We start from the raw sequence: 25723 nt of genomic DNA on the forward strand, positions 1-25723 counted from the left end.
CCGGGGGACATGCACGCGAGTATCTTGGGGCCTTCCTCCGGTGCAGGTGTGAGTACTGACCCTGTCTAAAGCCGTAGCTTCTCCCGCCCCAATTTCAAAACCAAATTCCTGCAAGCCGACGCGCTGAAAGAGAAAGACGCCCCTCCCGAGCGCGGGCGGCACGGGGCCCCGATATTGTCTGGGCCCTCCCGGGCGGCGTAAACCAGGGCTAGGGACGCGCCACGGCGGTCGGAGAGGCACAGTTCCCACGGAAGGCACGGGCCGCAAGACTCCCGGGCACCGAGCTACGCTCTAGCCTCCACACCGCGGGCAGGACGCGCCAGAGAAACGCCGGTCGCGCAGGGCCTGACGTCACCTTCAAGCGCCCTGACGGCTGAGCGTTCTGGGAAATGGAGTCCGTGCGAAGGCGAGGCGTTTGATTGGGCGCGCGGGCGCCGCGGTTTGCGCAGGCGCACTGCTGTCCCCACGCGAAGAGGCGCTGTCTGCCTGGGCCCCGGCACGGTGCGCCTGAGGTGAGGGCTGCGGGTGTGTGTCCTAGAGGAGCGGAATGAGCGCCGCGACCGAGAGGAGGGGCCGAGGGCTTGGGGGTGCTGCGGGAGAAGAACGGGGCGTCGCGGGGCGGATCGGTTTGCAGAGAGAGTGTGTGTGGCGACTTCCCGGCCGGAGAGGGCGAGCAGAAAGTTCTCCCCTCGGCGCGTGCGTGTGTCTCGTGGGTCGTGGACGCGCTTGCTACGAGGGGTTTTACGGAGTGCACCCCACTCTATGTCAGATCCCGGGCTTTCAGGTCGGAAGTGTGGAATCTCCCTGCGCTCCTCGGGTTCCTCCACCCCAAATGGGTGCATAGTGTACGAGCGTGGAACTGACACTCAATTTAGGGGGCCGCCCCCCCAGCCCCTCCCTCTCTCCCAGAAAGCGCCTCCGATTGCCTCGTTTCGCTCCCTGCCCTTGGACACGCGCTCGATCAGGGGGAGCATCACCAAGGAGGTAGGATTTGATGCGAAGAAAACACGAAGGATGTGGTAAAGCCTTAGACAGGTTTGAGATCAGTAGGAGGAGGCCAGGGCACAGGCTGTGACAAGACCCAGCAAGCAGAGGGATCTGAATGGCTCTGGCCCTGGGACTGACAAAATAAAGCTGCCGTCTGTCATTTACTCTAGAGTCACCTCCGGGACTAAAGCGGGGAAGGGGAGGCCGGGAGCCAGTTAGGAATCTGGTAGAGGTCCTGAAGCAAGCTCTCGTGGACCTGAGTTACGACGGTGTCGGCGGTAGGGAAAAATGCCGATGAAGAGTCACAAGGACGTGGTGACTAGCTTTGGGCGGGAAGGGAACTAGGTACGATTCTGCGTACCTGGGAGAATAATCATATGACACCTGGCAAATGTGAAGCCAGGGAGAGGAGGGGATGTGGGGAATTGCATGGGGCAAGATGATTTGGAGGTGACGGTCGAGTGCCTGACTCGACATTTGCAATCATTTGGAAGCGCAAGATGAGTTTGGAAGGGGAGCTGGGACTAGAATTGGGAAGTAGAGATAGAAGAGGTAGAAGACAGAGCCCCGTGTGGCTGGACTTTCTGAGGGATAGCAAGAGCACTGTATAAAGACTGAGCCTTTGTACGTGGACAGCATCCGTGGTTCCAGGGCAAGAGTGGGAAAAAGAGAACCAGGGAGACAGGGCAGTTTTAGACGTAGGAGGAAAGCTGTGGTATCAGCAGCTCCAGTAACTGCTTGAAGAGGCCAAAACTGGCCTAGACAGTCAAAAGTCTCAGAGAAGGAAAGATAAGAAGGGGCCCCTGGAATCAAAGGTCAGAAATGTACTGGTAATTTTCAAGCATGCAGTTTCAGGTGGTGAGGTGGAAGAGTGGAATAGCAGAACTCGGATGAAAAGTAGGTGCTAATGACGTCGATTCAGTAGGTGTGTGTTACTCATCCTAGAAGGTAGGTAATGAAAGCCTCCAGATAGAACCTTTTTGCTAGAGAGGGGCCCTGGGGTTCACTGAAGGTAGTTCTGGATAAGGAGGCTTGTATGAGTTTGAAGATGTGGGAAGGAGCTACTGGAGACGGATGACTCTGAGGAAAGAGAGAGGCTGAGTGAGGCAGGAACAAGTTCTGAGAGGAAACAGTAGAGGAAAAGAAGGCAGGACAGAAAGGTAAAGTTCTAGAGATAGAGACTTCGCACTCCAGGCTATGCAGTATGTAACAGGTACTTGGTAAATATTGGTTGAGTGGTGGAATGGGTAAGTGAATGAATCGTTTGGTGTTGGGCAGTGGAAAGGAAGGGAAAGTTCATTTCTTGAACAAACTATCCGATAAATGTTTATGTTAATTTTCTCATTAACTATTCATAAGTACTCAGCAGTAATTTAACAACTGGGATAAGTAGCTTGCCTAGTGTCACAGACTTCTGGAAGGCTTTCAACCACAGTCCTGCCTCCCTTGGAACTCACTTTTGTGTCTCTTGAGGAAGTAGAGACAGAGTTAGACTGAGAATTGAATGACTGGCGTGGAGATTGGCAGAGAAGAGAGGTTTGGAATAGGTATTACTTTGCTAAGGTGGGCAGTATAGAAGATGAGTTTGCAAACCGTTTCTTCCAGCAATACTCAGACCCGGGAACAGAGAAAGTGAGGACAGGTGGAGAGGACCCTTTGCTGGCAGGGACTCTGCGTCAGCTGTTAGATCTGGGGAGCTGGGAGTGTCGTAGCTTGTGGAAGGCAAGTCTGTGTAGCTAACGGCGAGTGAAGCCTCCCTGGCCGGGAGCCAGCAAGCGATGCGCATCTTGGGAATACCGACTGTGGCTCAGTGGCTGAGGAGTTTTTATGCTCACTACCATTTGTGATTTGCTCAATGTTCGGTTTATTGAAGTCATAATCTAATAAATGAAACTTTGAAGCTGTCTTTAAGCATTTAAACATTGAGAAGGCTCAACTACAAATTCAGGTGTGTTTGATTTGTTTGGAAAACCCAAATGCTTTAGAGAACATGTACAAATACCCTTATTCCAAAATTATTACGCCTTACACTTATTCTAAATCAGTAATAATATAATAGACTTAATATGTTCACTATTTATAACTTGCTAGAATTATGTTACTTTTAGCTAATGCTAACATTTGTTTAGCATATGATTCTAAATGCTTTCTATGTCTCATCTTATTTAAACCTCACAATAACTGTATGATATAAGTGTTTTTATTCCCATAACCTGAGGCAGAGGTTAAGAAGCTTGCCTAAAGTCACATGGATAAAAAGAAGCAGAGCTGGAATTTGCTTTCCGGCGGTCAGGCTCCAAAGCCTGGACTCCTAATGCCTATACTGTGTCTCTGCTGGTTTTGACATCTGCCTGTGGCTGGAGAGCAGTATCTTTATACCCTACGGGGAATGCAGGAATCCTACAAGACAAGAACGGACAAGCATGCTGTCTGCAGGCTCCGGCTATCATGGTGTGCATTGGTTTTCAGTGGTGTGTTTATCTCTCTTTCTCTTCCCGCCAGGATCCTTACCCTGATCTGCCCTCCTCAGTTGAACTTCTTTTTTATGGTTAGGCTAAACTTGTTTTGTCATCGAGAAACCTCTCACATAGGTTTTAGTTTGTGCAAACTGGCACTCGCCCTCAAGGTAATATTCTTTTAAGGTGTGCTTGGCCAGTGTTACATAACCACCTTTCAGTAGCTATCTGTTGACGTGGTGCTTTGGCATTTTTGAAAACTCCACTGTGCCTGCTAGTATCTTCTGATCAGTTGCACGGGAAGACTCACCTCCCAGGAGTGGAAGGATTGAGCCTGCACAGAGGCCGCCTGGCCTAGGCGGACTTGTTGGCGAGGGCCGTGCAGTCTTCTTTCGCCTGATGGCCGCGTGTGGCCCCAGTGTCGTCCTTCCTGGGTGGGGTATGTAGTTCCTGCTTCGGGGCTTGCTTGGCCTAGCCCCAGCCCCCAGGTTTCTTTTTTCATACTTATTCACATGGACACAAGTATATATTATATCCCAAGGATATCTCTATACTTTATGAATGTCATAGTATTAATAGAAGTAAAGTACTTATTTATATAACTGAAACATTGCCTTCTTTGTATTACAACCATTTTTGTGTACTTTATATTAAAATTTCTCTGAGTATATTGTGAAATTCATGGTCTTTTACAATTCAGGTTATTTCATTTAGCAATAATAATTCTTACGGATTGGCCAGTGGGAGGGAGCCAGAGGCATCCTGATTTTTCCTTTCCAAAGATTAGAATCAGTTCAAATTCTAAATGCCCAAAACTGTACTCATTGTCTTTCCCTCCAGACCTTCTCTGTGTTCATCTCCATGACAGTGCCACCACCCTCACATGGCCAGCACCCACCATGGCCGTGCGGCCACCACCCACGTGCGGCCACTACCCACCACGGCCACCACCTGCACGTGGCCACGCTGCCAGCACCCACATGTGGCCACTACTCACCACAGCCACCGCCCACATGCGGCCACTACCCACTGCTGCCACCACCCATGTGCAGCCACTACCCACCACAGCCACCACCTGCACATGGCCACTACCCACCACGGCCACCACACACGTGCGGCCACTACCCACCACAGCCACCACCCGCACACGGCCATGCTGCCACCACCCACATGCGGCCACTACTCACCACAGCCACCGCCCGCACATGGCCACTCTGCCACCACCTGCACATGGCCACTACCCACCACGGCCACTACCCACATGTGGCCACCACCCGCATATGGCCACCACCATACACGGCCCAGAGCTGTGGCCTGGGTGTTATCTGCGCCCCACTCCTCACTGTCAACCTCCACTTTCAGTTGGTTCTTCTTAACAACTTAACAGTAGTTCCACTTCTCACCATTTTTATTGCCATTCCTTAGTGCTGTTCTCGCCATTTCTTCCCTAGTTAATGGTAACAGTCTCCTAATTGGACTCCTCACTCCATTCTTGCGCCCCTCTAATCCATTCTGCCATTGCTACCCAGAGTCCCTAAGATCACCCTGTGCAGAGATTTGCTGGAAGGACAGTCAGGCTCAGCAGCTCGTGGTACCCAGGGCTGAGATGTGGACGTAAGGCCGGCTCCTAGGGGAGGAGGCCCAGGCGGTCTGGGGGCTTCCTTGAGCGCCGTCCCACCCTCCCGTGAGGACACACACAGCACACTCCTCCCAGCAGTGAGCACACAGCAACGCGTGTGTGCACACGGGCACCCTCTGCCTGGCACCTACCTGAATTCCAGTGCCCCAGAGAGAGAGCAGGGGTCAGCATCAGCCAGATGTTTGCACAGTTTAGGCAGGGTGGTGCTCCCTTCTCTCCCAGAGCGCTGTGGGGCACTCCTGAATCCGGGGTGCCAGCGGCCGGCGAGGGCCAGCCTTGCCAGCAGCCTGTGTTAGGGGAGCCGGCCGGGCCTGGTGTGGCAACGTTCTCAGCCTGACTCCTCTCCTTCTTGTCGTTTTTCCTGGACCCCAAAGTAAATACATACTCATGTGAATAAAAAAAATCAGAATATAAAGAATCGTAAGAAATAAAAATCACTTGAATGCCACCACTTAGAAGATTCCAGTTACATTTTAGTATGTATTCTAGTTTTCTCAGTACCTATGTTCACACACAAATATGTAAATTTAAAAGCCTGAATTCTTCAGTAAATAATTGTGAATTTATGTTTTTTTCCTTCAAAACTTATTTTAAGAAACAAAACATTACAAAGTTGAAGTCTCCTGGGTATCTCTCTCCCCAATGCCATTTCCCTCCCTTCCCAGAAATAACCGTAATATTGTGCTTATTGTCCCATTTAGAATTTTGCAGTATTATTTACTACCTTAAGCTTTTATACAAATATACAGTAAGCCATTCTAAAACTTCCTTATTTTTTGCTCAATTATGTTTTTGCAATTTGTCTCTATGCACATGAGGCTCTGATCTATTCATTTTATTCAATGTACAGAATTCCATTATGTGTAAATATATCACAATTTACCCACCATCCCACTAAGGAACAGTCATTGGCAGTTTCTCCCTGTAATCTTTCCCCCAGCCATCCGTACAGCCAGCTTGGTCACATGTCAAGCTTCCATGGTGTTTGGATAGGTTTTGGGGTTTTCATTCTAGTCTGCTGGTGTCTTATCCATGTGGCTATCTTTTAATGACAATAAATCCTTATAGCTTTGCAGTTCAAAGCTACCAGACAGACCTGAGTTCAAATTCTACTTCATCCTTATACATTGCAAGTTAGTTAACATTTTAAAGCATAAATGTCCTAATCTGTAAAGTAGTACCTACTTTATTGGGTTGTGAGGATGGATTTAAATTATTCTTATTAAAACACTTAGTAAACTGCAAACAAATATACAAATTGTTATTCATATGTTTAATGGTCGCATGGATGTACCGTAAATTATGTGGTCACATCTCCTGCTATTAGGATATTTTTGGTTGCTTTGCTCTGTTAATGTAAGATTTAAATGAGATAATACACGTAAAGGGCTTAGGAAATCACCTCGCAGGTAGTTAGCACTCAGTAATGATGACTGATAAAAGGCTATGCTTGTAGTCTTAATTATTTCCTTAGGATAAATTCCTAGGAGAGAATTGCTGGGTCAGAGCCCGTGTATCTGTAAGCCATGACACAGGTTGTGATGGGCTTTCTGAAATTGAGGTCCAAGGACGACGCTTCCGTGCTTAAGTCCTGCGGTGACCCTGTGCATGCAGAAGAGGGCCCACACTGAGCTGCCTGGACCTAGCGCACCCCTGCCGCTTCTCCACCTTCACTCCCAGCAGTCCTGACAGCCTAGGCGTTGCCCAGTCTCAGGTCCTTCAGTCATTAAACTTTCCATGTAAACACCTGCCTCCTTGTCTTGGTGCATGTGGTTTTTCCTCCCTAGAATGTTCCACCTGCTTCTCTAAATCAAAACTTATCTTAGATCCCATTTTTGCCAAGAAACCTTCTGCAGGGTTTGCCTCCCTCCTGTCTGGTGTGCTTTCATGGCTTGCTGCACTTATCTCGTTCATACTTCCCCATTCTGTCTTGAAGTATTGCTTGGAAGCTTGCTTGTCCACGTGCTGGGCTCTGAGCTTCTCGAGGACAAAGGAGGGCCTTGGTGCAGAGCTCGGGATACATAGTTGGTGCTGAGTAAGTTGGCTGAGCAGGTGGATGAATGAATAATGGGCAGCAGGGCAATCCACAAGCCACAGACCTTTCCCTTCTTCCCAAGACCACAGTCCCTACCTCTCTTCATCAAGAATCCCGGAATTGCTGCATTTAACTGTGACCGGTGGTCGAACACAGGACCTCATACATGGGGAGCAGGCGTTCAGCCACTTGAGCTACATCCACTCCCCAATGAGAGTTGTTTTTTGTTTGTTTGTTTGTTTTTGTTTTTTATGAGGTACCAGGGATCTCATACATGGGAAGCAGGTGCTCAACCATTGAGCCACATCCGCTCCCCTGTGTTGTTTTAATTACACTCTTGGTTGTGAGACTCAAGAGACCTGGTCCACTCGCTCAAGTAAGGAGAGTCTGCAGTAGTGAGTCACACAGAGCGCAGGAGGGCTGGGTCCCTGGAACTCGTGGAGGAGTGCGGCTGGGCTGCAGGCAGCTGGAGCCCACGGGGGACGCCAGGGCCACTGAGGGCCTTCGGTGCCCGTCACTGTGGCTGAGCTGCTCTTCCCCTGCCTGCATCTGACGCGTCTGCCTGCAGGTCACGTGTGACCTGGGAACGTGTGCATTCGTGGGGTCCCACGTACGCACGGGTTCAGCTTTCCAGTAACCACGGTCCCCCCGCTCCTCCGGCCACTCCTGTCCCTTAGGACATCCTTTCAGCCCATCACCCGCTTGTCCTGACACTTCTTTTTTTTTTTTTTTTTTTTTTTTAAAGATTTATTTATTTATTTAATTCCCCCCCCTCCCCTGGTTGTCTGTTCTTGGTGTCTATTTGCTGCATCTTGTTTCTTTGTCCGCTTCTGTTGTCGTCAGCGGCACGGGAAGTGTGGGCGGCGCCATTCCTGGGCAGGCTGCTCTTTCTTTTCACGCTGGGCGGCTCTCCTCACGGGCGCACTCCTTGCGCGTGGGGCTCCCCCACGCGGGGGACACCCTTGCGTGGCACAGCACTCCTTGCGCGCATGAGCGCTGCGCATGGCGAGCTCCACACGGATCAAGGAGGCCCAGGGTTTGAACCGCGGACCTCCCATATGGTAGACGGACGCCCTAACCACTGGGCCAAAGTCCGTTTTCCCTTGTCCTGACACTTCTTGGTTCACGTCCCAAGGAGGGATGCCATCGTCCAAGCCGGGTCATACCTCAGGTGCTGGTCAGCCTACGGCTTGCCCACCTCGTCAGTGTGGCACAAAACGTGGCTGCCCAAGGGCCTTCAGCAGAGCCGTGCAGAGCCAGGTGTTTGCTTGACATGCCCGTCCACAGAGTCGTCTACAACTGCTTGCGCTCTGTCCAGGCACCACGCACGGCCTCTGAGTGCGGCCTCTCAGTGCTGTGTGAGCCTCACGGTCTGGACTCCCAGGCACGTAGTTCTGCTCCAGCGTCGTGTGCTGAATGGCATATCCAGGCCCTTCCCCTCTCACCTGGGCTCGCTCTGCATTGCCTGCCCTTTTTGTAGGGCTTGGAAACGAGGGTGGATGCTGACTCCCCGTATGGAGAGTTCTGGTTTCGTGGGTCTAAAAACTGCAAGTGGGACTGATCTCTCTCCTCCCTTCTTCCTCGTCTCCCCCTTCTGCCTCGGCAGGACTCTGCCCTTCTCAAGCACTCGGGAGGGGATGGCCACTGCGTCTCCGACCTCCAGATGCCAGGTGAGGTGGACTTTCCTTTCTCTGAAATACTCTGTTTCCAGAAGGTAAGCACTTTTCTTTCCCCTTCCCCGTCCTGGAGCTTCTTTGTTCCACTAAATCGGCCCAGGCGGTGAAGGAAGGACCTGGGGGAGTGCTTCTTGTTTGACTGAAGCATCCTCCAGCGGCCTGTTCTTGCCTTGAACATGTGCCACTACTTGTCTCCAGGCTAGTGGCCTTTGTGCTGAGTAATTTTTGCCTAAAAACGGGTGGCACGGGTCTGACTGGAAGGTTTGGGGAACACTGGGCTGGTTTTGGCCCTGACCGTCCCTTCGGTAGGTCCGTGGATGGACAGAGCTGGACCAGTGTTCGGGGCATGTTGGGTTAGGCTGGAGGGTGTGGTGTGTGCTGTAGAGTCCTTCAGGGACGTCTCAGAGTCCCGAGGGTCTTCTGTGGGCAGAGACAGGAGGCTTAACCCATTCCTGCCCAAGGGCAGGGAGTCCTGACATCCCCGCTCTGGCGTAGAACTTGTGCAGGCACACTGGAGACCAGCTGGGGATTTAGGACGCAGTCTTACAGAAACACAGCACACTGGAGCTGAAAGGTGTCCTAAGATCATCTCATCCAACAGCACACTTAAGGTTTGTTAAAAACAACAAAAAAGGACAATTGGCGAAATTTGAATAAGGTTATAGATTAGGTACTGGTATAATGTTATATTCCTAATTTTATAATTATGCTGTTGTTATAGAAGGGAATGTCCTTGTTTTTAAAAAACATACACTGAAATGTTTAGGAGCGAAGGGGCATCAAGTTTGCAAAGTGCTCTCAAGCGGTTCAGTGGGAAAAGTAGGAGAAAGTCTATATAGAGATAGACAGAAAGATAAAAACAAATGTGGAAAATGTTAAAATTTGGGGAAGCTGGGTGAAGGGTACACAGGAAGTTCTCCAGGTCTGCAGAAGGAGCCCCTGGTGTTCAGAGACTCCGCGTGGAGTGGAGTGGAGTGGGATTATGATCTAGAACCTCCTGCCTCAGGTCATTGTTCCCCGGGTGCTTCGAACCCTACATTGCCAGAACCATTTCCTTTCCCTCGTCCACATCCTCCAGGGCTGTCGTCTTTCTAAATGTGTCCGGTCTATGTAAAGGGAGGGTGATGAGTGAGGGAGAAGGCGATTGTGTTTCCAGGAATCGATGACGTTCGAGGATGTGGCTGTGGACTTCACAGAGGAGGAGTGGAGGCGCCTGGCCCCTGTTCAGAGGGCCCTCTACAAGGAGGTGATGCTGGAGAACTACAGGAGCATTGTCTCCCTCGGTAAGCCTGGCTTCCTGCGAGGAGTTAGAGGTGCACTGTGCCGTGGAGGCGAGGGGCCTGACACCTGACGGCCCCTCTCTCCACCTGAGTTCTAAACCGACTGGGAGACAAAACAAGAGGGAAGGAGATGGCTTGGTTGCAGGCACGGCAGGCTTTCTGACATTAAACCCCAGCAGTGGACGGACGTGCTCCCCAGCCTCGAGAGTGCTGAGCAGCCAGGGGTTCCCTCGCTGAGCAGCCTGCCCCTCGAAAAACAGAGCGGGGCCAGAGAGCCGGCCTTCCTGGGAGGCGGGCAGAAGAGGCTGTTTCCTATGCCCAGAGATTCTCCCAGTTCATCAGTCAGGAAACTTACTTAGCTCCATTCAGAGAAGTAAGGAATGGGATCTTGTTGAGGGAAATTTTCTCCTTTTAGAAGCCAAAGGAAAGGGGAAAGATATGTTTCCCCATAAAAGAGGGAGGTGTGAGAACGGGCATCCAGGGTTGTTCCTCTCAGTAGGGTAGACTGCACTGTGCGCCAGGTTGGACTTGGTCTTGCTCTCGGTCTGCATTCTAGTGAGTGTGGACACCCATTGCAAATAAGGGCTCTTGAGGATGTTACTCCAGCTAAGGAGTGGCCCAGCAAGGTTGGGTTGGGCTTTAACCCAAATTCCTGGAGTCACTTAGAAGCAGAGCGAAAGTCAGAGAGAGCGAGAAGCCACGGGGAGGAGCCAGAAGCTGGGAATCAACGGACCCAGAGGAGAAAGAAGACATCACCACGTGCATCGCCATGTGATGGAAAAGCCAGGGAACGCCAAAAATTGCCTGCCAGCCAGTAGATTTCAACCCCAGGAGGAAGCAAGCCTTCCAGCCTCTGAAACTGTGAGCCAGTAAATTCCTGTTGTTAAGCCAACCCACTGTATGGTACTTGTTTTAGCATCTAGGAAACTACAACAGTTTCTGGTACTGGAAAGTGGGGTGCTGCTATGACAGATACCTAAAAACGTGGAACTGGCTTTGGAATTGGGTAGTGGGTAGAGGCTGGAAGAATGTGTGGTGCTTGATAGAAAAAGCCTAGATTGCTTTGGAGAGACTGTCAGTATAAATGTGGACACTGAAGGTACTTCCAACGAGACCTTAGAAGGAAATGACGGACGTGTTATTGGGAAACTGAAGAAGGTGATCCTTGTAATAAAGTGGCAGAGGACTTGGCAAAATTGTGTTCTGATATCAGGTTGGAAGTAAAACTTGTAGCAATGAACTTGTATTTAGCTGGGGAGATTTCCAAACTAAGTGTGGCAAATGCAACCTGGCTTCTCCTTGCAGCTTATAGTAAATTGTGAGAGGAACGGGATAAGGAGAGAACTGAACTCTTAAGCACACACACACACACAAACCAGAAATTGATGGTTTGGAAAATTCTGAGCCTTCCAGATAGTGTGCTCTGAGTCCAGGACCAGAAGTGGCTCTATCAGGGACTTCCCTGAGCTTCCAGGAGTGAGGGTTTAATTGAACAACCACTTGCTAAAGAGGGTGTGGCTGAACAGAGATCCAGTCGATCATTTCAGTGAAAGTCAGGATTGGAAATGCAGTTATCCAGGAAGGACCTGTGGAAAGTTCTATTGTCTGATGGTTTGGACCCGCTTGAACTGCACACACAGCCAGCAAGGTTTTTGCAAAATTTGTATGAGCAGAACCACTGCCAGCCTGAACTGACAGAACAGAGAAGGGACGAATCAAAGGAAGAATGACTTCAAGGCACAACTGTGGAAGCCGAGGTCTGAACGGAGAAGATCTCCTCAGGCCAAGAAAGCAGGCCCACCCCGGTGTATGGAAAGGGTGGGTCTGCCCCTGTGCTCGGAAGGGGCAAGTCTTGGGCCCCGTTGTTCGGGTGCCACCACCTCCATGCTTGGAGATGGGGCCCTGCCCTGGGGTTCACAGAGAGCCTGGCCGCCCTCCCAGTGCTCAGAGAGGGTGGCCCTGTGCCCGGGCCTTAGAGGAGAACAGGGCTGCTCATGCTCTTGTAAGGGGGGGGGCTGCCGTTCAATCAGACCTGGAGAAGAAAATGGTGAGTCACAGATATTCGTAGACCTTGAAACCTGATGGAACTTGCCCAGCTGGGTTTTGAGCTTGATTGGGACCTGTGACCCCTATTTTCCTTCTAGTTTCTCCCTTCTGGAATGGGAATGTTTGTCCTATGCCTGTCCCACTCTTGTATATTGGAAGCAGATTCTTGTTTTCTAGGTTTCACAGGTCCCTCAGAAAACGGAATTTTGCCACAGGATAGATCAGATCCATACTGACTTTGATGAGACTTTGTCCCTAACACTGTCACTGAAATGGCGTAAAGCTTTTGGGATGTTGTGATGAAATGAATATGTTCTGCATGTGTGAAGAGCAAATGTTTTGGGGTCCAGAGGGTGGACTGTCGTGTATTGAATTGTGTGCCCCAGTTAGCACATGCTCTTGTCCTGGCTCGTGCCTAAAATGTTCCTTCAGTTGAGGTGTGGCCCCAGTGAGTCAGGCAGGTTGCGCTTTAATCCACATTACTGGGCCCTTCATGAGCAGAGGGAAGCTCAGATGGAGGGGGAGCCATGCGGAGAGCCGAAAGCTGGAAGTCAGCGGAACTGGAAAAAGAAAGGAGAGGACATCACCGTGTACATTGCCTTGTGACATACAGCTAAGGAACCCCAAAGATTGCCCTGGGAGGAAGCAGGCTTTCTAGCCTCAGAAACTGTGAGGAAGTAAATCCCCATTATTCAGCCAACCCATTGTATGCTTTTGTTTTAGCATCTAGAAAACCAAATCAGTAGGTCATGGAAGATATGTTTGATTTTTGTCTTTGGCACGTTCTAATTATAGAGGGTTGGGTGACAAAGGAAAAAGGAAATGTTACTGCTGTTACAAGCTACTTGTGGGAAGGAAAGCTGGGCTCCCGTGGGTAATAAGAACCTCTCAAGATCTTCCAGAATCAGAGGCAAGAGATGCACAGATACGAAGCAAGCTTGAAATAACAGCGACGGCAGTAAAAGGAGTCACTGTACAGATTTCATACAAGGCAGGTCAGAAAAGCAAGTGCATCGCCCCTGGCCCACTTACGCGGCTGGATGCGGGTACTAAGGAGACTGCGGAGCCTTCGCCACGGGCTTCGAATGATGAAAAGTTGGGGAGGGATAAGAAAGCCAGAGGGAGGTGATGGCGGTGGCCGTTTTGTCATGGAGAATCAGTATATAACCAGACAGATAACTCTCAGGCCCAATAAGAGCCTTTCTTCCCAAGTGGGGACCCCAGTGCGAGGGAAGTTTAGACCTCAGACCCGCCGGGGGGGGGGGTGTTGGGGGAGAGGCGGTTCTGCTTTTTCTATCACCAAGAATGCTGCGTTCACCTCTGGGAAGTGGTCTAAGGAGATAATAGGATGAGCGGCAGCCAGTAGTGTGGGTAGATAATAACCATACCATTGTTTGATAATAGTAAACTGCTACAAACAATCTAGATGTCTGTCTGTGGGGGACTGGTTAAAAAATTATGTTATCCCATACAATGTAATATCATGTAACTGATAAATGGTGAGGTAGATCTGTACTGGTTGAAATAAAATCAGAGTTTTCATTTATTATATTAAAAAAATCAAGTTACAAATTAGCGTGTATTTTACTACATAGTTTTTTACATAATTTATCTATGAGGATCTTTTGGTTTCAAAATGAACAGAAAGAAAAAAAAAGAATACAAAATTTGAAAGGTGATTTTCCTTTTTTTAATTGTACATACCTCTAAATTTCCTACAATATGCCGGACTTACTTGGGTAAACAAACCAACAAAAATGGGCACCTTTATTAGAATTTTTTTTTTAGCTCAAGATGATCTTTTTTCATTCTCACCTTCCCTGAGCCAAAGTCTTTCCCGCCCCATCCTCCCAGCTTTAAAGTGAGAGCTCCCTATTCACTTCATGAGGAAGAAGCAACATTCACTCATATGGATTTTATCAACTTTCTGACCAAGTGCTCCTTATTCCTTCTTAGAACCCCGGTCTTGACTTCCTTTCAGAGATTCCTGCTGCTCGCCCTCTGCTTTCCTAGCACGCACTTCCTGACATTTGTATTTTCTTTCTGCAAGATTAAGAGGCTGGGATTAAGTTGTGCAGTAGTTATGTATTCTCATCACATGCCGCCACCGTGGCCTGTTTCTTTCTTCATGAGCAGGACTGCCAGTTCCTCAGCCTGATGTGATTTTTCAGTTGAAGAGAGGAGGCGAGCCGTGGGCCATTGGTCTTCATGGACGTGAAGACAGAGACTACCCAGAGAGCGTCTTTCTAGGTAACAGAGCGCGGACGAGGCAGGGGCAGAGCTCTGTGCTGTTTTGTGGTTGTTCTTTGGGTGTGGAGAATATCAGGTAGCACCTTTTTCTCAAGTTTAAATCTTTTGATTTAGTGTTTATTTCATGTCACCCACCAGCTTTCATTTTTTTTCCTCTCCAACTTAAAGGATCATTCATTTCTACTCATCAAATGTTTATTTTCTCAGATCTGTCATGTTGCCCATTCACATTCAGATATTCCCATTCATCACCGTCCTCTCCACTTAGTATATGCTCCTAATTATCCAGGCCACACTCCCCATGGATATTCTCCCATTTTCTGAGATGTCCACTTTCAGTGCTATTCCCTTCCTTCGTTTGTATTTCCAAGTCTCAGTCTTGCCCTAGAGCGTAAGATTATTCTTAAGCAACAAGCAGTGCAGTGACCATGTATTACTTTCAGAAATACCATTTTAACATTTCTTTCCCCTAGCCCAAGAAAGAAACTGCATGTGTGTTTTCTATTTGTTCTAGATGTGGAGATTAAGTCTGAGATTGAAAATACTTCAGAAAAAGAAAAAGCAGAAGGAACACTAAAGGAAAGGCTTGTGAGTAAAAGTCCACCATGTCCTCAATCTGGAGTGCACGTACCCGAGGGTAGATTGGAAACACTGAAGGGAAATTCTGCAATGGAGACTTGCAAGAAATCCCTTTCCCAGGAGAAAAGCTTGCGGCAAGGCTCAACCCCTTCCACGAAAATTCTCACTAAAGAGAGAGACCAGGAGTGCAGGGACTGTGGGAAGGCCTTTTTTGACCACTCATCCCTTATCCGCCACCAGAGGACACACACTGAAGAGAAAGCCCTACGCATGTCCCGACTGTGGGAAAGCCTTCAGCCACAGGAGCAGTCTCAGTAGACACCTGATGTCGCACACCGGGGAGAGCCCCTACGAGTGTAGTGCATGTGGGAAAGCCTTCTTTGACCGCTCGTCCCTAACTGTGCATCAGCGAATTCATACTGGAGAGAAGCCCTTTAAATGCAGTGAGTGTGTAAAAGCCTTCTTCGACCGTTCATCCCTCACTCGCCACCAGAGAATTCATACTGGAGAAAGTCCTTATGAATGTACTCAGTGTGGGAAAGCCTTCAGTCAGAAAAGTATTCTCACTCGACATCAGCTAATCCATACTGGTAGGAAACCTTATAAATGCAACGAGTGTGGGAAAGCTTTCTATGGTGTCTCATCACTGAACAGGCATCAGAAAGCTCACGCAGGCGAGCCTCGCTATCAGTGCAGTGAGTGTGGAAAGGCTTTCTTTGACCGCTCATCCCTTACTCAACATCAGAAAATTCATACTGGAGAAAAGCCATATGAATGCAGTGAATGTGGGAAAGCCTTTAGCCAGAGATGTCGACTTACTCGACATCAGAGAGTTCACACAGGAGAGAAGCCCTTTGAATGCAGCGTGTGTGGGAAAGTGTTTAGTTCTAAATCATCAGTCATTCAACATCAGCGGCGTTACGCTAAACAGGGAATAGATTGAATTGGGTTAAAGCTTTAGTCAGACAAAGACCTCCATAAAACCTTAAGATAGATCCCTATTTGATCATTCTATCCATTCTGGCTACTTTTCTCTCCAGCCTCTGCCACCACAGTGTTTGAATAAGCACTCTATACCTGCTGTGTTGCAGAACTGATGTAGGATGCCTGAAATTAGAATATAACTCTAAAGATCCAAAATTAGGATATCACTCTAAAATCTAAAATTTTGGAGAAGTTTGTCAGGTAATACGATAGATGTTAGGAGACTATAAGAACTTGCGTCCACGTGTCACTGCACTTTAAAAACTAGAAGCTACAACAGGAGAAGAAAGATTAAATTATGTCAGAGCAGCACTGTTGCTTCCAGCACAGTTCTTTTTATAGCTGTTAGTCCCTCTCTCGGGCCTTTTTGGGGCACTGACCTTGTTCTTTTGTGTCCCAGCTTTTACATCTCTTACTACTACTGCTACTACTTCTAGTTAGCATTTATTGAGTGCTTATTGTGGGGTAAGCACTCAGCTAACCGTTTTATAAAGGGCAGGTTACTTGTTCTTTCAACAGCCCTAGGAAGTAGGCACTATGACTGTCATCATTCTAGAGATGAGCAAACTGAAGTTTGGAGAGGTGAAATAACTTGCCCAGGGTGTCGTAACTAGTAAAAGGTGAAACCGGGTCTTGAGGTCAGGTCTATATTCAATGTTTTTTCTCTTTGCCTTTTTGCTAGGTTTGCTTGTTTTATAATTTGTGTACACGGGTCTTCTCCGCAACTAGATTGTAAGCACTTGGAGGTGTGACTTATGTTTCTATATCTCACATGGTGCCTTGCATATAATAGGTGCTCAATAAATACTTATCTGTTTTAATGACTTTTCATTTTACCAAGTTCTCTCTCTTCAAAACCTCTTGGATTCACTACCTTTCTCTAAATTTTTACAGTCTAACCTGTACCTTTCTCATCCCACACTCACAGTCACTTCCTAATTTGAATTCTTCCCTCTTCATTATTGAAGGAGGACATGCTAAGCTATGGTGTAGCAACAAACCAATCCCCCAATAAACAAAGATTCATTCCTCGCATTATGTATGGTGTGGGTCACTCTGCCTTAATCCGTCCTCATCGATTAGAACATGTAGCCTCTGGGTCATTGTGGAGGAGGCAGAGGAAGTTGGAGGATATTTTTAAGGGCCAGACTAACATCCTTCTGCCCACATCTCAAGCTAGAACCCAGCGCCTGGAGCCTCAGAAAGCAATCACCTTGATATTTGGTGGTCATCAGAGTTAGAGTTCCAGATGGACCTGCCTGCCCATCACTGCCTTACTCAAGCCTTATCATAGCTCCCTATTAAACAAAAACGTCTCTGAATAGTTAAGGTCTGCCTTGACATGATCCTACATTGCCAAACTTTATCTCTTGACTCTCTAGACTCTTCTGTTTCTTGGGCCCAGCCCCAAGTTTTTATCTTATTAAAGGTCAGGCACTGTGTGACCTTGACCCTAGGTGTCTGCATCCCCTTGTGCCTGCTTCACGTAAAGCCCTGAAGAGAGATTCTGAAATTCTGGAACTTAGGTTGCCCTGCATGGACCCCAGTGGACCAAGATGAGTTTCTCCCAGGAGTTGAAGATGGATCAAGAAGCCAGATTGCCAAACAGACACCCCCTTCCCCAGTCTGCTAACAACTCTGCCTATCTTTGTCCATCTTTCTTAGAGTGGATGATTTGCAGGGGAAAGTATTTTTCTTTTTTGGGCTTCTGCAGTAATGAGGAAAACACTTTGGCAGTGTATAATCTACCAGTGTGTATAATGTCAGGTATTTTAAATAGCAAGTAGGAAATAAAAGGGCCTACTGACCAAACTTGGCTGATGACTGTCCCTCAGAATTCTAATTCTTTTAATTTACTGCCTTGTTAAACATAAATTGAGGGTTATGTATTTCCCTAAAAATTGTCAGCAAGATGAGGTGAAAATTTAGACTTTTGAGTAGGTTTGTGTGTGTGTGTTTTGTTTTGTTTTGTTTTAGTACAGTGATAATTGTGCTGAAACTGAGTGGGTACCTAAGTTTGATAGTTCTCACTTTGAATTTGGTAAGCTACAAAGCATTTTTTAAAATGTGGAATACTGTTCAATCTCCTGCCAAAAATTTTAAGGAAAGGGCCATTTTACCTTTTAGTTGATATTACCCAGTATGATATGCATTATGAAGGCATTTTTAGATCTTAGCTTTACCTAATGACCATTAGTAGGATCAAATTCTGGAACCAGGAATTGATCAAATTGAGACAGTGCCAGCATTTTCAAGACACATGGGGAGCAGATATAGCTCAAGCAGTTGAGTGTGTGCTTCCCACATGGGAGGTCTCAGGTTCAATCCCCAGCCCCAGCATCTAAAAAAAAGATAGTGAGAGGGACAGCAATGCTCTTTTGTCTGGCCACCAACATGCCATCCAGATTGAGAAAGATCTGGAAACTCTGGGGCCGTGGCCACGGTCGTATTGGCAAGCACTGGAAGCCTCCAGGAGGCCAGGGTAGTGCTGGTGGCATGCACTCCACGGGATCAGCTTCAACAGGTATCGCCCAGGTCACTTCAGGAAGGTGGGTGGGAGACAACATCACTTGAAGAGGAACCAGGGTTTCTGTCCAGCCGAAAACCTTGATAAATTGTGGACCTTGCTCAGGGAACAGACCCAGGTGAACACAAACAAGACGGGAGCTGCTCCCATCACTGATGTGGTGCGATCCGGCTACTACAGAGTTCTGGGGAACTCTGGGGAAGGGAAAGCCCCCAAAGCAGCCTGTCGCCGTGTCGTCGTGAGGGCCACATTCTTCAGCAGGGGAGCTGAGGAGAAGATTGTGGGTGCGGGGGAGCCTGTGTCCTGGTGGCTTGAAGCCATTCAGAGGAAGGATCATTGACTGCTAACATGCTTTTCCCTTGTGGTCTCAGTGCAGACTCTTCGGCATCCCTATCTGTGCAGCTAAATGCTGAGCACAGAACCCTAGCCAGGTACTAGGACAAAGAATTGGAGACCTTAGCCAATTAGCAAATGTGGCTCAACTGACAGAGCATCCATCTGCCATATGGAAGGTCCAGAGTTTGATCCCCAGGGCTTCCTGACCCATATGGTGAGCTGGCTCATGCGCAGTGCTGCCACACGTAATGAGTGCCATGTCACACAGGGGCACCCCCACGTAGGGGTGCTCCATGCGTAAGGTGTATGCCCCATAAGGAGAGCTGCCCCGTGTGAAAAAAGCACAGCCCTCCCATGAGAGGTGCCACACACACGGAGAGCTGATGCAGCAGGATAACACAACAAAAAAGAGACACAGATTCTCAGGGCCACCCGATACTGCAAGCAACAGATGAAATTAATTTTAACATTTTATTTCATCTGGTTTATCTAAAATGTCATTTCAACATGTAATCAATATAAAATCACTGAGCAATTTTACATTGTTTTTGGGTACTAAAGTCTTTGAAATCTGGCACTTTACACTTGAAGCACATCTGAGTTTGGACTACCCACATTTCAAGTGCTTAGTCACCACGTGGTTAGTGGCTTCTGTTTTGGGCAGCACCGTTTGGCGTAATCATCAGGAGCTTTCAGAGGGAAAGGGGTTCCTTTTGCCACTGGAGGTGTTGGGGGATACCTGCCCGTAGCCATGTCTTCTTCTTCTGGTAGGACGTGCTGGGTGGGGCCTGGAAAGTCTGTGGTCCCTCGGGCAGCTTCAGTGACTCCAAACAGCTGATATTTTGGTTTCCATGAGCCTGACTTCTTTGTCTCTGAGTTGGATCATAACTCACGTGGAGACGCTATTAGTGAACCTCTAACAACTGATCAGGGGGTGTAGAGGAGGAAGTATCAAAGAATGCCAGTTAGTAAAAGGTCAAAAATAGTTCCTTCTGAGCAGGATATTCAAATCAATTTACTCTGATTCCAAGGGGCCGAAGAGGCTCTGTTAGAATGGGAAGCGCATGCAGGTACAGGGTGCTGCTGATGGATAGACCCAACAGAAACCCCTCACCCCCAAACCTGAAACACAAGACAGTGAGGGAAGTTAGAGTGGGGTGAAGAAATGGGGGGCGGTCAGGTGTCCCACCCCTTGCCTGCCCATTTCTTGGCTTGGCTGGTCAAAAAGCCAGATCCTAGAAGTTAACCATTACAGATGGTACAGAAAAGCTAATGAAATGGTGTCAGCTGTGGCTAGTTCCATATTTCTCCCTGTTTCTGTACTGGAAACTCTTCATAAAATACCCCTGGACTGATATGCAGCCCTGATGTAGCTAACATTCTTTTCTATACCCATTCAACTGGCCCACTAAAAACAAGTTCAACTTCCCTTAACACACGAGCAATTTGTGTTTACTGTCCTTCCACTGAGATATTTAATGTCTCTAGTAATAATTGGTAATTCGATTGTAAGATTTAAATAATTCAAATCCTGAGGTTACTCATTACATTGATAACAATGAGTATCTGTCAAAAAGGAAAGGAAGAAAGGCCTGATACAAGAGTATGTGATCAGGTTGGTCAGGATGTGGGCAACAGACACTCGATTCCACTGGACCTTCTAAGGAGTCATGTTGAATGAGACTCAGAAGGATCTGACTTGATACATCTGTCAGCTCTTACCCCACTGGGCAAGTAATGCTGCGTGAACACAAAGGGCTTCTGTAGCTGTCTCCTGCGGCAGCATCAGAAATGCCAGGGCAGAAAGCAAGACATAGGGTACAGCTGAGATGTGTTTTGTCCGAGTATATCTGTGCCAAGGTGGTTGCTGCTATATGGCTCAAATGGAATTTGGGCTAAGAGAATATGAGGTGGTGCACCCAAGGGAGTGAGGTCATGGGTAAACTGAGCTTGAGATATTTGTGAAATAGCCAAGTGTACGTGGTAGCGTCCAGCAGGCAGACTGAAGCAGAAAGAGCCTTCTCAACAATACGTACCTGAAGCCAGGTGAAACAAGTGAAATTGCTCAGGAAGAAGGTATAGTCTAGGAAGAGACAAGGATCTGGGACAGGTCCAGAGAGGAAGAGGACGGAGAGATATGAAAAACATCAGGGAGCGCAGTGTCACCGAAATCAAGAGAAAAGACTGTTTCAAGAAGGAGAGAATGGACAGCAGCAACCAACGCTGGCCTGAGAAGGTCCACCTGGACTTACTGGTGACTCAGGTGGTGGAGCCAAAGCCAGATTGAAATGAATTTGGTAAGGAAGTTGGAAGTGGAAGGTAGAATGGTTTGACTTTGGTGAAAAGGAGAGGGATTGGTAGCAGGAGAGGGAAAGTGAGATGGAGGAAGTTTCTTTAAAAATGGAAGGGATGTCCTTTTGGAATAATGAAAACATTCTGAAATGGATTCAGCTGATGACAGCACAACTCTGATGAAACTGAGAGCCAGTGAGTGTATACGGCCAGGGGAGCGTGTAACCCGTGGTGAATGATGGACTGTGGTTAACACTGCAAATATGACCACGTTCCCTCTTGAACTATAATATCCCTTTAATATATGGTGCTAATGGGATGGTTTGTAGGGAAAATACACAAATATAAGCTATGCACTATAGATAGTAGTATTCGATGATTTCTTTCATCATTACGGTGTTGGTGGTGGGACGATATATGGGACTCCTGTATGGTATGCATGTTTGTTTTGTTAACTCACAACTTCTCAAAAAAACAGGAAGGGGTATGAACATTTTTATCAGGACACCTTCAGGTGCAGCGGGTAGAAAATGCAGCCTCCGTTTGCTGAAACCTAAAGGTTCTAACTATTGACTCATAGAATTGCGAAGTCCAGGAGCAGTAGCGTTTGTTACGAGAGGAAGAAGGAAGGGTTGAGGCCGGCCAGGTGGTACACGTGCTTACAGAGCCGGGGGAAGTCTCCCCTCCCTCCCAGTGAGCAGAGAGAAGGTTAAAAACACACTCCCAGAGTCTGGATAGAAGCGGCCTAGGAAAAAGGAGCATGCGCAGGCGGGAAGGTCAGCGAGGAGACTGCTTCCGTGCCTCACGCGTGGCTTGCTTTATGAAGGTCGCCGCCCCACCCCTTCGCGTTACTCGCCCTTAGGCTCCGCGGGCCCTTTAAGGGGCAGGGCCGCAGGGCGGGGCGTCGGCCGCCGGGGCGGGGCTGGGGCGGGGCGCGGGCCCGCAGGGGCGCAGAGCCTTCTGGGAGCCCGTCGGCCTGCGCGGAGCCTTGTGGGAGTCATGGTCCGCCGAGGGCACCTTGCGCAGGCGCTCTGAGGCCCCGGCGAGTCCCGGGCCGCCGCGCGCAGGGTCGCGCCCGAGGTGAGGGCCGAGGGCGGGGTGCGGTGGGAGCGGCGTCCGGGGCCCGGCGGTGCGGGGACGCGGAGGGAGGCCGGGAAAGGGCGCGGAGCGCGGCGTGGCCCCGCAGCCGGGGCGTGCGCGCTGCCCTCGGCCGCCGCCCCACGCGCACCTCCCTCCCGCCCGCCGTGACCAGGGCGACCGCGGGGCGAAGTGCGCTCCACGCTGTTGGCGCGCCTCCCCTGGGTGTTGGGGCGCGCACCCCAACGGGCCCCGGACCGCGCGGAGGGCGCCCCCCTCTCCCCGAAGCCCACGGAAGCCCGCGTGCCGTCCCCCCCGCCCCCCCCGGCCCCCCCGCCCCCCGGCACCCCGGCACCCCCCGGCACCCCGGCACCCCTGCCCCCCCCCGCCCCCCGGCACCCCGGCACCCCTGCCCCCCCCCGCCCCCCCGGCCCCCGGCACCCCTGCCCCCCCCGGCACCCCGCCCCCCCGGCACCCCGCCCCCTGCCCCCCGGCACCCCGCCCCCCCGCCCCCTGCCCCCCGGCACCCCCGGCACCCCTGCCCCCCCCGCCCCCCGGCACCCCTGCCCCCCTGCCCGGAGCCCAGGAAGCCTGCCCCGAGGCGCCTGCTCGGAGGCCGGGTCCCCGTTCCCGAAGGCGCCGCGGCGCTCCCTCCGCCCGGCCTCGGCCGCCCACGGGCACTCCCCCTGCGAACTCTCAACGATGCTTCCCAGCAGCCACCACACTTCCTTGCACAACTTCGTATTTCAGTTATTTTGCAAATATTTCTTGAGCGCCAATTATATGCAAGTAGCTTTCTTAGTGTGAGGAATGCGAGATTTGTCTCCCAAGATTCATCTTCTACTTGGAGAAAGAAAGCAAAGTGTGTACAAGGTAGTATATACTAAGAAATTGAGACAAAAATAGCAGAGTTCACAGAAAAAGATGTCCCTGACCCTGAGTTGGGAGTAGATTGGGAAAAGAGTTTTGCCTACTTTTTAAAGGAAATTTGCTCACAGGCTTGAAACATCTATAGCTTATGTTCACGACACTAGTGGCATTTTAAGGCTAATAAACTCCAAAGGTTCTGTGAGCACCCTTGGGTGCTGTGTCCCAGAGAGCACTGAGAGGTGTCCTGGAAGCAGGACCTGAACAAAAAGGGGACCTGACAGACAAAAGCTATCTGTCAGCCCTCTGAGTTGCAAATGACAGAACCCCAGCTCAAACTAGTGTAAGGGAGATTCTTTAGGAAGATACTTGTGTGCTGCGGGCTTGGCCCAGTGGTTAGGGCGTCGGTCTTCCATATGGAGGTCTGCCGTTCAAACCCCAGGCCTCCTTGACCCGTGTGCAGCTGGCCCATGCGCAGTGCTGATGCGTGCAAGGAGTGCCCTGCCACGCAGGGGTGTCCCCCACGTAAGGGAGCTCCACGCGCAAGGAGTGCGCCCCATATGGAGAAACGCCCTGTGTCAGCTCAACAAAAAGAAACACAGATTCCCGTGCTGCTGACAACAACAGAAGCGGACAAAGAAGAACACACAGCAAATAGAGCAGACAACCGGGGTCAGGGGGGAGGGGAGAGAAATAAATATATAAGTCTTTTAAAAAAAAAAGAAGATACTTATGTATGGTGTAGAGCCCAAGAAGACTGCAAATGTGCCCATATACTGGAACCAGTTGTCGGGACAAATTCAGGACCCTCTCTTAACACCCTGCCTTTACTTGTCTGTGTACTTGTGTTTCATTTTCTCCTCTTGCTGCTCCTCAGATGGTGGAACAGAATATGGTAGTCAGGGCTCCTAAATTTACATGCTGGTCAGGTTGGAGCCTGGGGCAGAAGACTGTCTCTTCTTGCTTTCACTTCCCAAATTCCAGGGGAAGTTGTTGTCTTTGTTTTTTAGGGCTGCTGTAACAAAGTACCACAAGCTAGATGGCTTAAAACAATGAAAAGTCATCGTCTTATAGTTTGGGAGGCCGTAAGTTCAAAATCTGTTGGGGAGAACCCTTCCTCCTCCCTAGAAGCTTCTGGTGGGCTGCTGGCAATCCTTGGTCTTCAATCGCTGCCTTAGTTGTCACATAGTATTCTCTCCCTGTAGTCTGTCTTTCTGTGTCCAATTTTACCCTTTAAAGGACATCAGTCATATGGCAATAGGGCCCACACTAATCTAGTTTGGGCTCATCTTAACTAATAACATCTTCAAAGACCCTGTTTCCAATAACGTCCCATTCAGGGACCAAAGATTAGAACTTGAACATGTCTTGGGGTGTGGGGGCACGGTCCAACCCGTAACAAGACCCTAATTGGGTTGTGTGCCAGTCAGCATTGCCCAGAATGTGGAGTCAATTTTTAATAATGCGTGGGTAGGGGAAGAGATATATCCTTGAAAAAAGTGAAGTTTGAGTAGACCTCAAGGGATAGAACAATAGCTGCTGCTTGCTGTGTGTCACTCACTTTTAAATACCAGCCTAGCTGATGTGGGCTATGGGTGGCAGGCTCTTTGTCTCTTCAGAGATAATCTAAACTATCTGTGACTTGTGGGTGTGGGATGATGAAACGCTGCAGTCCTGCCCTTGGGGAGCAGGAAACAGTTTAACAATGCAAGGTCTATAAACTTTAAGTATTCAGAGGAAATGCAAACCAAATATGCTAAAGGCTTATCTAGAATGTCTGGAGTCCATGCTAAAAGCTTACCTAAGATGTGGAAGATATATATGCTAATTGAAGCCTATTGAGAACTGAAACAAAGCGAACATTTGGCCTTTCCTCACGGTATAAAAGACATTTGAAAATCTTGTTCAGGGCTCGGGATTCAAACAGAAAGTTCCCGAGTCCGGCCGGCCCCGGCCGGCCGTCAATAAACCATTTTTCCTTCTCAAAATCATTCCTGAGTCCTGGCCTCTCTATACTCAAATAATTGAACTTCTCTCAAATTCTACAACATAGCCACAGTCCCCTTCTCTGAGAACTGTTCTTGACTCGGCTTGTTGGGGGATTGAGGAGGATTCTTTGGTCGCGGTGTTGAAAGCCAGGACTCAAGACCTTCGTGGGAAGGAAGTTTATTACAGCCAGCTGGACGGGCAGACTTGAGTCCAAAAACCAGGCCCGGAGCCACTCTTTTATGTTGCTTTTATACAGAGAGCTTAAGAAACATTTGGCACAAAAAGTTTCTCGGGGCTTGGGGGCGTTGCAGAAACTAGGTAAGCTTGAATACACACAGCAGCCCATATCTGGCTCCTTGGTCACAGCTGATTGGGCAAGAGGTGGAAAGCTAAGGTCACTGGCCTCTCAATGGCCAACAACCAAGAAGTATCTCTGGAGAATGGCAGGTAGGAAACAGAGACCATGGTCAGTTGATGGTGGGCTCTGACTGCATCAGTAAGTCCAGAGGACAGGTTGGGAGACTTCTTTGAGCCTTGTCTTTGTAGAGGAGAATGAGAACATGCTGCACCTGAGGGGTGGAGAGATGCCAGACTCATGCAGCCCTTGGCCGTAGATAGCATCCTTTGTTCTTGCCTAGTTCCCAAGTATGGTCATCCTCTAAGCACACGTCAGATGCCCTATAGGCACACAAAAAGCATAAAT

The 25723-nt window shown here is 49.2% G+C and overlaps 2 protein-coding genes across 2 annotated transcripts in view; both read left to right on the forward strand.

Annotated features, from left to right (window-relative positions):
* Positions 1–444: 444 nt before the first annotated feature.
* On the forward strand, positions 445–16014 carry LOC101440585 (zinc finger protein 2). Its single transcript, XM_012519489.3, is given in 6 exon segments — positions 445–512; positions 8724–8787; positions 9950–10076; positions 14256–14369; positions 14884–15206; positions 15208–16014. Coding segments are annotated over 5 exon segments (1281 nt in total). The 5' UTR covers positions 445–512; positions 8724–8754; the 3' UTR covers positions 15892–16014.
* Positions 16015–22061: 6047 nt separating this feature from the next.
* ZNF892 (zinc finger protein 892) overlaps positions 22062–25723 on the forward strand; it is a 43145-nt gene continuing 39483 nt past the window's right edge. Inside the window, 1 exon segment of the mRNA XM_058278090.2 lies at positions 22062–22167. The gene's annotated coding sequence lies outside the window, so the exon portion shown is untranslated.

The sequence above is a fragment of the Dasypus novemcinctus genome, chromosome 17 (genome assembly GCF_030445035.2).
Source record: "Dasypus novemcinctus isolate mDasNov1 chromosome 17, mDasNov1.1.hap2, whole genome shotgun sequence".
Classification (NCBI taxonomy): domain Eukaryota; kingdom Metazoa; phylum Chordata; class Mammalia; order Cingulata; family Dasypodidae; genus Dasypus; species Dasypus novemcinctus.